Source organism: Cnephaeus nilssonii, assembly GCF_951640355.1.
Source record: "Cnephaeus nilssonii genome assembly, chromosome: 23".
Classification (NCBI taxonomy): domain Eukaryota; kingdom Metazoa; phylum Chordata; class Mammalia; order Chiroptera; family Vespertilionidae; genus Cnephaeus; species Cnephaeus nilssonii.
In genome coordinates this window covers 16,663,051-16,678,861 of record NC_137094.1, presented here as the reverse complement: position 1 = coordinate 16,678,861, position 15,811 = coordinate 16,663,051, and the positions used below count along the sequence as shown (strand labels likewise).

The 15,811-nt window shown below is 53.4% G+C and overlaps 1 protein-coding gene across 4 annotated transcripts in view; it reads right to left on the bottom strand.

The window, feature by feature from the left end:
• FMN2 (formin 2) overlaps positions 1 to 8,563 on the bottom strand; it is a 124,900-nt gene extending 116,337 nt beyond the window's left edge. For all 4 annotated transcript variants that reach the window (XM_079763485.1, XM_079763486.1, XM_079763487.1 and 1 more), the window contains exon 1: positions 6,873 to 8,563. In XM_079763485.1, coding sequence (XP_079619611.1) covers positions 6,873 to 8,427 — 1,555 coding nt within the window. In that variant the 5' untranslated portion in view covers positions 8,428 to 8,563. The remainder of the gene's footprint in view (positions 1 to 6,872) is intronic.
• Between the last annotated feature and the right edge of the window lie 7,248 nt (positions 8,564 to 15,811).

Below are 15,811 nucleotides of genomic sequence, written 5' to 3'. Positions count from 1 at the left end.
AACCACAGTCTTAAAAAAAAAAAAAAAAAAAAACATGAGAAGGGATGTTTCAGGCCAAACTGAAATGATTTTAGGACAGCCCCGGCTTCTGTTATTAAATTCTAATTCGGATATATGGAAGCCAGGAAGCAAGATCTAGGGCAAAGGACAGCACTCCTTTTACATTCCTTATTAGAGGCCCGGTGCACAAAATTCATGCACTCAAGGAGGGGGGAGTCCCTCAGCCCTGCCTGTGCCCTCTCGCAGTCCAGGAGCCCTCAGGGGATGTCCAGCTGCCGGCTTAGGCCTGCTCCTCACAGACATCCTTAGCACTGCCTCGGAGGCGGGAGAGGCTCCCGCCATCGCCGCTGCGCTCGCCAGCCTTGAGCCCGGCTTCTGGCTGAGCGGTGCTCCCCCTGTGGGAGCCACTGACCACCAGGGGGCAGCTCCTGCATTGAGCCTCTTCCCCCTGGTGGTCAGTGCGTGTCATAGGTCGTTCCGCTGTTCGGTTGATTTGCATATTAGCCTTTTATTATATAGGATAGTAAGACAGATGCATATACTGCTAGAAATAAGACCGCTTGTGGCCTTATGCGCTGGTTTTATTTATACACATTAGCAACAGATTTGGTTTCCGAAGTCCATTTCCTCACGCGGGCCACTGACTAGCTTAAAGCCCCAAGGCAAGTTGCCTCACTTGCCTGAGCCTACCTTTGCTCCTTGGAAAATAATGAGAACCAACAGCTAGCAGGCCCAAAGGGGCCACAGGCTAACCCGACAAGCCCAGGGAGAGCCTGCGTGGTGGCCTTGAAAACTCAGAGACCTGAAGCAACCACAAAGGACCGTCTGACATTAAAACATTTTAGCCCGGCTGGCGGGGCTCCGTGGTTGAGCATCAACCTAGGAACGAGGAGGTCAGGGTTCAATTCCCGGTCAGAGCACATGCCCGGGTTGCGGGCTCGATCCCCAGTGTGGGGCGTGCAGGAGGCAGGCAATCCAGGATTCTCTCTCATCGTTGATGTTTCTCTCTCTCTCTCTCCCCCTCTTCTTTCCTCTCTAAAATTAATAAAAATATATATTTTAAAGTGATTTAGCATTACAAATTTAACATCTTCCAAGTTTAAACTTTAATTGACCGCAAAATTCTATTACCAGCCCTAACCAGTTTGGCTCAGTGGATAGAGTGTCGGCCTGTGGACTGAAGGGTCCCAGGTTTGATTCCGGTCAAGGACATGTACCTTGGTTGCGGGCACATCTCCAGTAGGGGGCGTGCAGGAGGCAGCTGATCGATTATTTCTCTCTCATCGATGTTTCCAACTCTCTATCCCTCTCCCTTCCTCTCTGTAAAAAAATCAATAATATATATATTTTTTTTAAAAAAAAATTCTATTGCCAGCTTTCTATTAGACTTAATGTGCAAAGGAGCCTCTCAGAGTTCAACAGCAACTTCTTCTCCTGAACACTGAAATATTTCAATGCAACAAATGTACCACGAAGATCTCTGTCCATGGAATTTTCTCCCTACATTTGAAAGTCAGTGAAAAGCAAAAAAAAACAAAAAAAAAAAAACATCTGTTCTTTCCTACAGAGCTGGCAACTCCCATTCTCCGGTTTAAAAATAACACATGTTTATGGAAACGTATAGATAGAATGATCACCTGCTTCAAAGGCAGCCGGCAATTAATTGGCTGAAAGACAGACAAAATCACAAAATCAAGGCCAACCAACAATTTCCCGGGGGACACCGCTGGTGCTCCCCAGGCGTCTGGGAATTTCCGAGACACCCCTAAAATCCTGAAGGGTGGCGAAGAGCCAGGTGGGATGCCAGCTGACAAGGAAACGGACGTCAGGGGCCTGGGTCAACCCGGATTCGCTCCACGCAACCAGAGCCGTTTCCATGAGAACCTGGAGGAATTATGCCTCCCTCTGACCAACCATCACGGTTATCCAGCCCGAGAAAGGCCAGCAAGTTAAAAAATCCACCTAATTAAAAACAGAAACTAGCCCTAACCGGTGTGGCTCAGTGGATAGAGCGTCGGCCTGCGGACTAAAAGGTCCCAGGTTTGATTCCGGTCAAGGGCATGTACCTTGGTTTCGGGCACATCCCCAGTAGGGGGTATGCAGGAGGCGGCTGATCGATGTTTCTCTCTCATCGACGTTTCTAACTCTCTATCCCTCTCTCTTCCTCTCTGTAAAAAATCAATAAAATATATTTTTTTTTAAAAAAAACAGAAACTAGAAAAATCTCCAACGTGACAGCCTTCCGTTCCCTCATATTTTTTTAATGTTTTATTCTCTCTGCTGTCTTACGGTGTCGAACACCCGAACCTGAGCAAGACGCAGGGGCACTCAGGCATGAATCAGTCGAGGCCGCTTCTATTTCAGGCTCTGCTTGCGAGTGAGCCACACCGTGACCTTGAGGAAGTGACCTCCTCGCTTTCCCCATGTCCCCACCAGTTACAGCATTAGGATAAACCTACCATTCTTTCCTTGTGGGTTTTTTTTTTCTTTTTTTGCAAAGACAATAAATGAGATAAATATATGGAAGCTGCTATACAAGTATATACTGGTCACTGACCAAGTATCTCCTCCATCACATACAAAGTAGTTGATGTTCATATTAAAATAACTGACTCTGGCCCGACCAGCATGGCTCAGTGGTTGAGCATCGACCTATGAACCAGGAGGTCAGGGTTCGATTCCCGGTCAAGGGCACATGCCCGGGTTGTGGGCTCCATCCCCAGTTGGGGGCGTGCAGAAGGCAGCCGATCCATGATTCTCTCTCATGATTGATGTTTCTACCCTTCCCTTTCCCTTCCTTTCTGAAATCAATAAAAATATATTTTTTGAAAAATAACTATCCAATCAAAAAAACGGGCAAAGGACCTAAATAGACACTTTTCGAAAGAGGACATACAGAAGGCCAAGAGACATATGAAAACATGCTCAAAGTCACTGGTCATCTGAGAGATGGAAATGAAAACAATAATGAGGTACTCTCTCACACCTGTCAGAATGACTGTCATCAATAAATCAATAAACAACAAGTGCTGGTGAGGATGCGGAGAAAAAGGAACCCTCGTGCACTGTTGGTGGGAATGCAGACTGGTGCAGCCACTGTGGAAAACGGTACGGATTTCCTTTAAAAATTAAAAATGGAACTCCCATTTGACCCAGTGATCCCACTTCTAGGAATATATCCCAAGAACTCAGAAACACCAACCAAAAAAGATATATGCACCCCTGGGTTCATAGCAGCACAATTCACCATAGCTAAGATTTGGAAACAGCCTAAATGCCCATCAGCAGATGAGTGGATTAAAAAAACTGTGGTACATCTACACAATGGAATACGACACTGCTATAAAAAAGAAGGAACTCTTACCTATTTGCAACAGCACGGATGGGCCTGGAGAGCATCATGCTAAACAATAAGCCAGTCGGAGAAAGATAAATATCACATGATCTCACTCATTTGTGGATTATAATGAGCAACATACACTGATGAATGAAAATAAAGCCAGAATCATTGAACAGATCCTCCAACCTAAGAGGGAAGGCAGGGGAGGAGAGAGGAGAGGGTAAGAGATCAACCCAAGGACTTGTATGCATGCATGCATATGAGCATAACCAATGGACACAGACAGTAGAGGGGTGAGGGCAGGTGCTGGGGGGTGGGAGCAGCTGGGGAGAAGTCAATGGGGGGGTGGAAAGAGATTTTGTGTAATACTTTAAAGAATTAAATTTAATTTAAAAAAAAACCACACTAACTCACCCTAGCCGGTTGGGCTCAGTGGATAGAACGTGAGAGGGAGGGAGGGAGGGAGGGAGGGAGGGAGGGAGGGAAGGAGGGAGGGAAGGAAGGAAGGAAGGAAGGAAGGAAGGAAGGAAGGAAGGAAGGAAGGAAGGAAGGAAAGAAGGAAGGAAGGAAGGAAAGAAGAAAAGAAGGAAAGAAGAAAAGAAGGAAGGAAGGAAGATAGGTAAACAGCTCTGTACTCTTACTCTGCACAGTAAAAATTCTGTCTAGAGAGGTCAGCAAACCCCAGGTACTTCCTAAAATGGATTATATCTGTGTTTTCCAATGGTCTTAGGCTCTACAGCAGTGGTTCTCAACCGCTAGCAGGGTCGCCTAAGACCATCGGAAAACCCAGATATTTACATTACGATTCATAACAGTAGCAAAATTACAGCTATGAAGTAGCAACGAAAATAGTTTTATGGTTGGGGGTCACCACAACATGAGGAACTGTATTAAAGGGCCGCGGCGTTAGGAAGGCTGAGAACCACTGCTAGCCCTGGCCACGGAGATGAGTCACGGCATCCTGGGTGTCCCCGGTGTGGCACTGCATGTCCATCCCTACGTGCTCAGTCGGCGAGCCTTGCAAAGGTAGAACCCTGACACGTATGGCGATCTTTGCCTCTCCTACCATCTAGCAATACTGCCTGACAAATGTGGCTGCCGTGTGTGTGTGTGTGTGTGTGTGTGTGTGTGTACACATTCAGATGTATTTTTAAATGAAGTGAATATATTTCCAAAGTCTAATGCTACTAGAAAGAGCAATATATATATATATATATATATATATATATATATATATATATATATATATATTTTTAAATACTAATGAATGATAGTCAATCTCAGGAACATTTTCACGTTTAGAAAAATATATATAAAATGAATGTTACCTCAAGAGGAAATACATGATCTCTCATCAACATTAAATTCACAAAAATCAACTCAAGGACTTTGCAATATTCTTCCTTCAAAATAGTCTTGGGGGCCAGGGAGGTTGTTTGGTTGCTTATCATTGAACTAATGGGGATTAGACTATAAACATTCACTTTAACTTAACCTATACAATAAAGGGAAGAAAAGAAGCAAGAGAGGGAGGGAGGGGGGAGAGAGAGAGAGAGACTGCTCTTAAGTATAGAAATCATTATCTATGTATATAAAAGCCTAATATGCAAAGTGTCCCCTCAGGAATTCGACCGACTGGGAGTTCAATCGCTCGCTATGATGCACGCTGACCAACAGGGGCGGTGCGGAACGAAGGTAGGCCCCCCCCCGGCAACTGGCAGCCGGGGGAGGGAGGACCCGGCTGGCAGCTGATAGGGACCCTACCCATGCACGAATTTCATGCACTGCGCCTCTAGTTGTAAAAATAAAAGAGAGCCCATACATAAAAATAAAAATGTGGTCGATGAACAGAAGTAATACCATAACACTAACAGCATGCAGCCGACTAATAAGTAGCCATGCCCACTGAGACATGCCATCTGAGTCATCTTTTACACCCTATTCATTAAGGAACGTAACACGATTTTAAGCTTTCCCAATGGCATTCCAGTATTTATCCCAAACCAACCAGTACGAGCATACATTTTTTCTTTTCTTTTTTTCCCCCCTACTCCTTAAATTCTTACACTCAACATGTCCCTTACTAAGTAGAAGGAGTTAGTAAGCAGGAAACAAATGGACATTCTACCAGGGGACTCTTTCGGTAAGCTCTACGCCTATAAGGATAAACTCATTCGACTACTTGGCATTTACCAAGTCCACTACCCCTTTAGCTGGGCTTTCTGGAACCTGCCAGAGTCCACAGAAACCAGAGGAGAGGGACCAGTTGGATACCTGTGTGCTTTAGGCCTGCCCACCTTCAGTACCTCCAATCTACACCTGTTTTGATGAGCATGAAAGCGTCGTATCCGGGAAATGAAAATTACCCCTCACACTCTACTTCATTATCCGTTAATTTTCTAATACCGTGTATTCATCTGATCGCATCAGAAAACAGGAGTGACCGCCTAGCTTCACTTAAGTCGCCTACCCAGCTAGCCGCAAGGTAGACGGTACTGCCCTAGCCGGTTTGGCTCGGTGGATACAGCTTGGGCGTGTGGACTGAAGGGTCCCAGGTTCGATTCCGGTCATGCGGGTAGCAGCCAATCCGTGATTCTCTTTCATCATGGATGTTTCTATCTCTCTCTCTCTCCCCCTTCCTCTCTGAAATCAATATATATATACACATATATACGCTGAGTGGCCAGATTATGATGATCTCTGAACGCATCATCACCTGGCCACTCAGTGTCCTTCTCTTGAGTACCTCGTTTATTTGATATCAAAGACACTATAAATCGTGCACCTGATCAGTGTTCCCCTTTGCACTGGCTGATAGAAAGCTCAGGGCAAAGAGGTGATTGATCTCCAGCAAAAAGTCGAGAATACTTTTGGTACCCGTTTGAGATACAAATACACTGAGTGGCTGGATTATGATGCGTTCAGAGATCATAATAATCTGGCCACTCTGTGTGTGTGTGTGTGTGTGTGTGTGTGTGTGTGTGTGTGTGTAATACAAGAATATATATATATGTATATATATATATATATATATATATAATTTTTAAGAAGCTACTATTACATACAGATACACATAGCTATGTGAGCCTGAGAGCACCCCTTTGGGTAGCTCCCACCAGAGTAATCGGTTTCTGCACGCTGACACTTCTGAGGACCCTGAGCAGTTCTGTTCTTGTTAATGCTGTGGATGGGGGCGAGGAAGGAAAGAGAAGGAAGGTTCAGCTAACGATGCAAAAAAAAAAAAAAGTGGGGGGGAGGGGGAGAGTTTATCTGCCTGGCTGACCCTGGAGGCAGAAAACAGCAGGTATTTTGGGAGAAAATGGACAGAGCATGACTTAGGACGGACAGGACGGAGCTGTTCGCTTTAACACGTTGTAAGGAAAGAGGGGTCCCACTAAGCGGCTGAGTTGGACGCAAAGGGGACGCGCCCCCAGGTCCTGGCTTTGCGGAGCCAGACAGGGTGGGCGTCAGGGGGCCTGACTGGCAGGCGCCCTGTGTGTGACCCGAGCGCCGGGCGGCGGGGCGAGCTCACCCGTGAACACGTTCTGGAAGCCGTCGGCGGCCGCCTGCGCCCCGGACGCCGGGGGTCCCCGCGCGGGAGGAGGCGCCCCTCCGTCCGCCGCCGCCGCCGTGCGCTCCAGCAGGTGCGCGGAGCCTCCCGGCCCGGGTGGGGGCGCGCGGGCGCCCAGCTCCTCCGTCCAGTCGGCGGAGCGGCTCAGGCCGCCCGAGAGGCTGCCGTCGGCGGCGCCGTGCGTCCTGGCCGGGGCGGCCGCGGGGGCGCAGGCGGCTCGGGGTCCGCGGCTCAGGGGGGCCTCCAGCCGCCTCTGGATCCGGGGGCTCTGCGTGGGGGACTCGGACGGCGAGTGGCTGGGCGAGCTGAGCTGCCGCGTGGTGGTCCGGATGTAGGACGGGGTGACGGGCGGGTAGGGCTTGCAGGAGCGCGGGCTGGGCGCCGGGCTGCCGGGCGGGGGCGCGGCCGCGGGGGCGCCGGGCCCTGGCGCCCCCTCCCCCAGCTCTGCGCCGGGTCCCCGCGGGGCCTCTCCCGCCGCCAGGCCCCACTCCTCGCCCGGGGAGCCCCGGGAAGCGTCCTCAAAAGCATCCTCCTCGCCGTCCTCGTCCGTGTCCCCAGCCCTGGGCGCGGGGGCTCCGGCCGCGCCCTGCCCGGCTCCGGCCTCGGGGAACGGGAAGGCGGTGGTGGGCGCGGGCGAGTCCGCGGCCTGAGCCCCCGGCAGGCCCGGCGCCTCCGAGTCCCGGCGGCCGCTGGGGGGCGGCGGAGGCTGGGGCGCCGGGGGCGCAGGCAGGTCCGAGAGCGCAGACAGCGCCGGCTCCGCGTCGGGGCCGCCGGGGACCCCGCCAGCGCCGCCGCTCGGGCCCAGCAGGAACCGGTCCAGGCCCAGGAAGGCCCCGGGCTCCGGGGAGGTGGCGGCGGCGGCGGGGAGGCCCGCGGACCCCGGCGCGCCCTGGAGGTGCTGCAGGCGGATGGCCTGCTGGATGTCGGAGAGCAGGTCCTCCTGCTCCGCGGCCGAGTGGAAGCTGTAGATGTCCGTGTCCGAGCCCGAGCTGGTCCTTTGTCCATCCTGCGCCCCGGCCGCGGCGTCCCCATCCTCCGCCGCCTCCCGGGCCCCGGCCCCGGCCCCGGCCCCGGCCTCCGCCCGCGCGGGGCCCCCGGCACGGGTCACCTCGAAGGGGTCGGCGCCCTCGGTGTCCGACAGGCCCGTGTCGTCCGCCGAGAGGCTGAGGTCGGGCGTCTTGGTGGCGAGGGAGGGAGCGCTGTCCAGCTCCGCGCCCGGCGGGGCCTGCGCGCCCAGCACGTCCTCGCGGGAGCCGCCGGCGCCCTTCCCCTTGGACAGGTTCTTCCGGATCCTGAGGTTGGAAAACACGGAGCCCCGGGAGTCCGACTTGCCCTTCCGCTTGCCGGGCTCGCCGCCGCCGCCGCCGCCCCGGCCGTGCCTGCCCGAGGCCTTCTTGCTCCCGCTCCCCTTCCTGGCGGCGTCCGCCTCCCGGGGCCCGGCAGCATCCTCCGCGCCGCCGGCTTCGTGCGGGGCATCCCCTGCGCTGCGCTTGAGCTTCCCATCCTGGTTCCCCATGGCGCACCCCCGCCGCGGCGCCGCCCCGGGCCCTCAGGCCATCGCGGCCGCCCTGGGCACCCCCGGCCCCGGCGGGGGCGAGTGTCCCGGGCCGGTCAGGCCGCCGGGCGAGCCGCTGGGAGGAGAGAGAGGCCGCCGCCGCCGCCGCTTTGCACAATGCGCGGCGCCTGCAGCCCGCGAGCCGCGAGCGCGAACGTGCTCAGTGCAGCGCGGCGCCAGCCAATCGCCGCCGAGCGGGGTGCGCCCGGCCCGGCTCCCCGCCCGCCGCCGCGGCCCGCGGGCCCCCGCTCGGCTCCCGCCCCCGCCGGGCGCGACCAGCGGTCCCTCCATCCCCCGCGGCGGGCGTCTCCGCGGCGCGATCGCAGGCCAGGTCCCCGCCCGGAGCTGGTCGGCGGGGAGAGGCGCACCGAGCTCGAGGCTCCGGGGACCCCGGGACCCGCCTCGGGGAAAAGTTCGGCAAAAAGGGAAAGTTTGCACCCGGAGAAGCAGAAGCTGATGTTCGGGGTCCAGGCGCTGAGCCGCATCCCCTTTGGACGCGTCTCCACCTGCCTTCGGAAGAGGGCTTTTCCGTCAATACAGTGTTTGTTGCATGAATGGATTGCTCTCTTCTTGTAAGATCTGTTTCATTGGATTTGAGAGAGAGAGAGAGAGAGAGAGAGAGAGAGAGAGAGAGAGAGAGACCGACGGGACAGCATCATCACCGATGGGCTGCCTCCTGCACGCCCCGCGCTGGGGATGGATGGAGCCCGCAACCTGGACCTGTGCCCTGACCGGGAATCGAACCGGCGACCTCTTAGTTCCTGGGTCGACGCTCCACCTCGGACTGGATTGTTCTGTTGCGTAATGACTGAGCTTCTTTAATACTTGATGGGGCCGAAACCGGTGTGGCTCAGTGGATAGAGCGTCGGCCTGCGGACTGAAGGGTCCCAGGTTCGATTCCGGTCAAGGGCATGTACCTTGGTTGCGGGCACATCCCCAGTAGGGGGTGTGCAGGAGGCAGCTGATCGATGTTCCTCTATCATCGATGTTTCTAACTCTCTATCCCTCTCTCTTCCTCTCTGTAAAAAATCAATAAAATATAAAAAAAATAAAAAAATAAAATATACTTGATGGGGAGGAAGGGTCACGGGGCATATTTCCTTGCAGACCTTGCATCTCCATGGGAGAACAGTAGCCGTCATTTCAAACGTTCATTTTAACTTTCTTTTTTTTTGGGGGGGGGGGTGGGGGGGACATCATGGCGAGGTGGGGGAAGCAGGAAATGCTGAGCGATGAGGGCTGATGAATATGCTAAGCTCCAAAATGCTGTGTGTTTACCATATCAATAAGACGGGATCTGTGCCTTAAAGGGTTGCAGACGCTCTGAGTCCCAGGAGGTCAGGCTCATCAATATTAAACACGCCGCTATTGTTGGCGCCTGTGAAAGGGGGGAAGAAAGGAAGAAGGCTTGGCAGGGACACGTGAAATCAGACGTGGGGCTGTAAATCACCCCTTTCCCAGGCACCCCCCGAAGACACACGCCCCCCGTCCCTGCTCTGGTGTTTAAAGTTTGCAGCCATTAGCTGTGAGGTCCTGGTTTCCACATGAACGTCCAGTTTTCCCTCGTTGCAAATCTTGCCCCTGTTTTCATGACTCAGGACATTCCGTTACCTGTGTGGAGAAAGCATTTTTAAACACCCATCATTGGTACTTTCAAACACAGTAAATTAACATGAGGTTCAAGTCACATTATCCAGTAATGGTCCAAGCGTGGACGTTAGAATGGTCATGGATAACCACTCTGAAATGACGGGCTAACTATCCAATAAGGGAGTTTTTGTTTTTGTGTTTAAGTGAGCCCAAAGGAGCCATTGAAATGCAGCAAGCCAATGTTTCTTTTCAGATGGTGCACCAACCTTTTAAACCTCCCCCCACCCCTTACCCATTTGGTCCTGTAAGTCTTTGATGTGAAAGCTTAAGTAGCAATAATTAACGACCAGCCTTTAGCCTTTATCTAACTGTTTTCTTCAAAAGACAGAACGTAAGGGTGGGTGGCCCACGGGCCTCACGCGGCCCTTCTGGGGCGAGCTTTTGGAGAAATCCACTCTTACGACCTTGCAGGGGACGCCCAGCCTCCGAGCCATCCCGGGAGCCCCTGAGACGCCTTTGTGCCCCCTCTTCTCAAGCCTGCTCTCTCTCCTCCTCTCCCATCCAGGCTGCTAGCTCAGCACAATCCGGGTGAGGCTGGTAGTACCGCCTGCTGCTCTGAGTAGGGACGCTAGGAATCTCGGCATTTTCCGTCCCTAACAGGACGTCTGTGATGGCGAGCTATTTGTTTCCTTATATTTTCCTCCTGTGAGATCGTCTACAAGTTCCAGAGACAAAAGAAGAGAAGGAGAAAGGCCGGCCAGGAGGGAGGGATGGCAAGAGGGGAGCAGAGAGAGAAGCTTGCTGATTTTTTTTTTTCACGTCCTTTGAAGGCGAGACAATGGGTGACCGTTTGGCACCAGCGTACCAGGTCACAGTTCACAAAGCTCCGTGACATGCAGCAGAGACACCGCCGATGGCATGCAGACAGTCTCTCCTGACGGACATGAGTGTGTCCCTGCATCTTGCAGACGATGCTCTTATTATGGATCCGCATCACCCAGCTCCCGGCAACCCTGTGTGTATGTTTTCCAATATGCTTCCCGTTGAATTCTCATCAACGTTATGCCCGGCCCGTGTGGCTCATTGCATTGAGCATCGTCCCATGGCCCACGGGGTCAATAGTTCGATTCCCAGTCAGGGCACGCCCCCTACTTGGGGGATGGAACCCGCAACCCCCAAGTAGGGGGCATGCAGGTGGCAGCCGATCAATGTCTCTCTCTCTCTCTCTCTCATCAGTGTTTTTCTCTCTCTCCCTCCCCCTTCCTCTCTCTCTCTAAAAAAAAAAATCAATAAAAAATATTTTAAAAAATCAATGTGAGCCCTAACCGGTGTGGCTCAGTGGATAGAGCGTCGGCCTGCGGACTGAGGGGTCCCAGGTTCAATTCCAGTCGAGGGCATGTACCTTGGTTGCGGGCACATCCCCAGTAGGGGGCGTGCAGGAGGCAGCTGATCGATGTTTCTCTCTCATCGGTGTTTCTAGCTCTCTATCCCTCTCCCTTCCTCTCTGTAAAAAATCAATAAAATACATTTTTTTAAAAATCCATGTGACGCATGTTCATGTCGTATGCAATGCTGCCGTTTCTCTGATCATTTTCTTGCAGTATCAGGACCAAGATGAAGGCTCCCCATGAGCTCTCTCACGGAGGAAGAGCGAGTTGCTGCGAGTGGGTCAGGCGCCACCGAGAGGGTCCCACGAAGCCCTCGTGGCAGGGCCGCCTGCCGACTAGGAAGCCCTTCCGGGCAGCGAGCTCGGGCGGCGGCGTGGCCAGGAGGTTGTGAATGTCCGTGGGAGGCAGTTCCGAGCAGGAACGTCAGTAAGAAACAAGGGCTGGAGCTGGGGGTGGGCGCGGGGAACAAAGCGGGCACTCAGCGGATGGGCTGGGCAGAGCGGAGCTCCAGCCGCGAGTAGGAGGCCGGAGGGTCAGAAATGCACGCAGATGCCAACTGAGTCAGGTCTCGATGGAGCTGGAGGGGGCGGGATTGCCCTGAAAAGGGCGCAGACCAGAATGGAGTGCCCGGCCGGTGCGGCTCAGTGGTTTGAAGCGTCAACCTGTGAACCAGGAGGTCACCGTCTCTAGTTTGATTCCTGGTCAGGACACAGGCCCGGGTGTCTGGCTCGATCCCCAGTAGGGGGCGTGCAGGGGGCAGCCGATCCATGTTTCCCTGTCATCCAGGTTTCTATCTCTCTCCCTCCCCCTTCCTCTCTCTCTAAAAAAACACAAATCAATGCCCTAGCTGGTTTGGCTCAGTGGATAGAGCATCGGCCTACGGACGGAAGGGTCCTGGGTTCGATTCTGGTCAAGGGCACAGGCCCAGGTTGTGGGCTCGATCCCCAACAGGGGGCGTGCAGGAGGCAGCCGATCCACGATTCTCTCTCATCACTGATGTTTCTATCTCTCTCCCTCTCCCTTCCTCTCTGAAGTCAATAAAAGTATTTTTAAATAAATAAATAATAAAAACATATATATTTAAAAAAAAAAAAACTAGGTAATGAGTTTATCCTGAGGGGGAGAGTGGAGTGTGGGCAGGGTCTCCATTGGCCCAAATGCCTCGAGCCCCAAAGACCTCGAGACCAACCTGGCACGTCTTCGAGGTGTGCTGTGTCCGGAAATGGCGTTTATTCACTCCAACGAGGCGGAAACGTTCCCAGTCCCTCACTTCTGTCCCGGCGCTGCTCCCGCAGGCGTGCGGACGGCCCCCGGCGTGACCTGGAGGTTCTCCCAGACGCCCCAGCACAAGGCCAGGGCGCTCCCACCAGGCCCTGGCCCGGGTCAGGAGCGTCATCCAGGTCCCCCCACCTTTACCGCATCCTCTCAGGGGCCATAACCCTCCCCCCGGGACAACTGTGCGCCCACCCGGAGGACTGGCCTGCCTTCTGCACGCTGAGAAGCCCGCTTGTCTAGCCCAGAGGTCGGCAAACCGCGGCTCGCAAGCCACAGGCGGCTCTTTGGCCCCTTGAGCATGGCTCTTCCACAAAACACCACGGCCTGGGCGAGTCTATGTTGAAGAAGTGGCGTTAGAAGAAGTTTAAGTTTAAAAAATGTGGCTCTCAGAAGAAATGTCAATCGTTGTGCTGTTGATATTTGGCTCTGTGGACTGATGAGTTTGCCGACCACGGGGCTAGCCGGTGCTTCCTGGCAGCAAGGCCAGGGAATCGGGACTTTTCAGAGCTCCCAAGACCACAGGGCGCCGTGATGGAGCTGTGGACGGCTTCTCCTGGCTTCTCTCGGGAGGCATCCTGGGGGAGATGGATCGCAGGAACTTCAGGATGACAACACCGTCCAGAGAGACGCAGATAGTGACGTGTTCGTGAGCGCGTGTTTGTGTACGTTTTCTCACGACTCTTCTTTGCTGGCGTTTCTTTCTCTTTTTTTAAATATATTTTTATTGATTTTTCAGAGAGGAAGGGAGAAGGGGAGAGAGAGAGAGAGAGAAAGATCCGTGATGAGAGAGAATCATGGATCGGCTGCCTCCTGCACACCCCACACTGGGGATCGAGCCCACAACCCGGGCATGTGCCCTGACCGGGAATCGAACCGTGACCTCCTGGTTCATAGGTGGACGCTCAACCACTGAGCCACGCCGGCCGGGCTCGCTGACGTGTCTGACGTGGATGTCAAACAACGCTACGCAGCCTTCCGGTACCCCCTCGAGAGGATGGAGACGCGTCTCTCAGGGCCTGGTATTTCCAGGGCCAGGAGGTGCCCAGCCTTCCGGCCAGGAACCGGCACCACCGCCCAGCAGAGGGGAGGCGCCCAGGGCAGGAGCACAGAGGCGTCCGAACAAGTGCCCTTGGCCTCGCTCCGAAGCAATGCGTGTGGCACTCTGGCGGCCACCAGGGGAGGTGTTTCTGTCTCAGAAAGCCCCCCTCGGGCCCGGCTGGCATGGCTCCGTGGGGAGCATTGACCTATGAACCAGGAGGTCACGGTTCGATTCCTGGTCAGGGCACAGGCCCGGGTTGCAGGCCGGATCCCCAACCTGGGGTGTGCAGGAGGCAGCTGACCCATCATTCTCTCGTATCATGGATGTTTCTATCTCTCTCTCCCTCTCCCTTCCTCTCTGAAATCAATTTTTAAAATATGTTTTTATTGATTTCAGAGAGGAAGGAGAAGGAAAGAGAGATAGAAACATCAATGATAGAAACATCAGTGATGAGAGAGAATCATTGATTGGCTGTCTCCTGCGCACCCCCCACTGGGGATCGAGCCCACAACCCGGGCCGGTGCCCTTGACTAGAATCGAACCTGGGACCCGTCGGTCCGCAGGCTTATGCTCTATCCCCTGAGCCAAACCAGCCAGGGCTGAAATCAATTTTCAAAAAGTAGATCTATTTTTTTAAGTCTGATTCAGGAAATGTGTTTGGAATGCTGTGGGCTCCCCCTTGTGGCCAAGATGGAGAACACGCAAATGACTAAAATCAGAAGGGAAGGAGGGGGGAGCCCTAGCCGGTTTGGCTCAGTGGATAGAGCATCCGCCTACTGACTGAAGGGTCCCAGACTCGATTCCAGTCAAGGGCACATGCCCGGGTTGTGGGCTCCATCTCCAGTAGGGAGCATGCAGGAGGCAGCCGATCCATGATTCTCTCTCATCGTTGATGTTTCTATCTCTCGCTCCCTCTCTGAAATCAATAAAAATACATTAAAAAATAAAAAGAAATGAAGGAGGGGACATCATACAGAAATGAAAAGGATTACGAGAGAATCCTATGGACAGTCGTATGTCAACAGGTTGTATAACCTGGATGAAATAGACAAAATTCCCAGAAACAGAAATTCCGCCAATTCGGAAACACAAAGAAAATCTGAACCGACCCCTCCCTCGTAAGGAGATCGGATCGGTCATCAAACACAGCCTGACACAGAGAAGCTTTGGCCCTAGCTGGTGTGGCTCAGTGGATAGAGCGTCGGCCTGCGGACTGAAGGGTCCCAGGTTCGATTCCAGCCAAGGGCACATGCCTGGGTTTCGGGCTCAACCCCCCAGTAGGGGGCATGCAGGAGGCAGCCAATCCATGATTCTCTCTCATTGATGTTTCTATCTCTCTCTCCCTCTCCCTTCCTCTCTAAAATCAATAAAATATATATTTTTTAAAAAGAGAGAGAGAGAGAGAGAGAGAGAGGCTCTGGAGCGGATGGCTTCCCTGGGGGATCCTACCTAACTTTTAGAGGCTGACACCAATCCTTCTCAAACGCTCCCCAAAACACTGAGGAGGGGGAAACCCTTCCTCACTCAGCCTAGGAGCCCAGCATTGTCCTGGTACCCACACCAGACCGAAACACGACAAGAAAAGAAACAACAGAGCAGTTTCCCTTATGAGCATCGGTGCCAAAATTCTCAGCATGGATTGGGTCCTTGGCCTGTGGGGTGACATTCGCTATGGAAAGCCAAGGAGAAACTCTGCGGCCAAAGAATGAGTAGGCCACCCCCCACACCCCATGTCTCTGTGTAACTCACCAGTCTCATCCCCTCGGGACAGGGGTGGGTACTGGTGGATAATTCTAAACAAGGGGTGGGGGGAGTTGGGGTACAAACTATGGATTGCAGACCCAAACTGGCCAGCACCTGTTTTTTGCATATGGTTTGTGCTTTTACAAATGACTGATACATTTTTTTTAAAAAAAATGAATACTATTTGGTAACGTGTGAAAATTACATGAAATTCAAATCCCAAGGTTTATGCATAAAGCTTTGTGAGCAAATCCCATGGACCCCGTTATAATGCCCCTTCGCGTGCTGCTGATCTCTGGGCCGCTGCGGC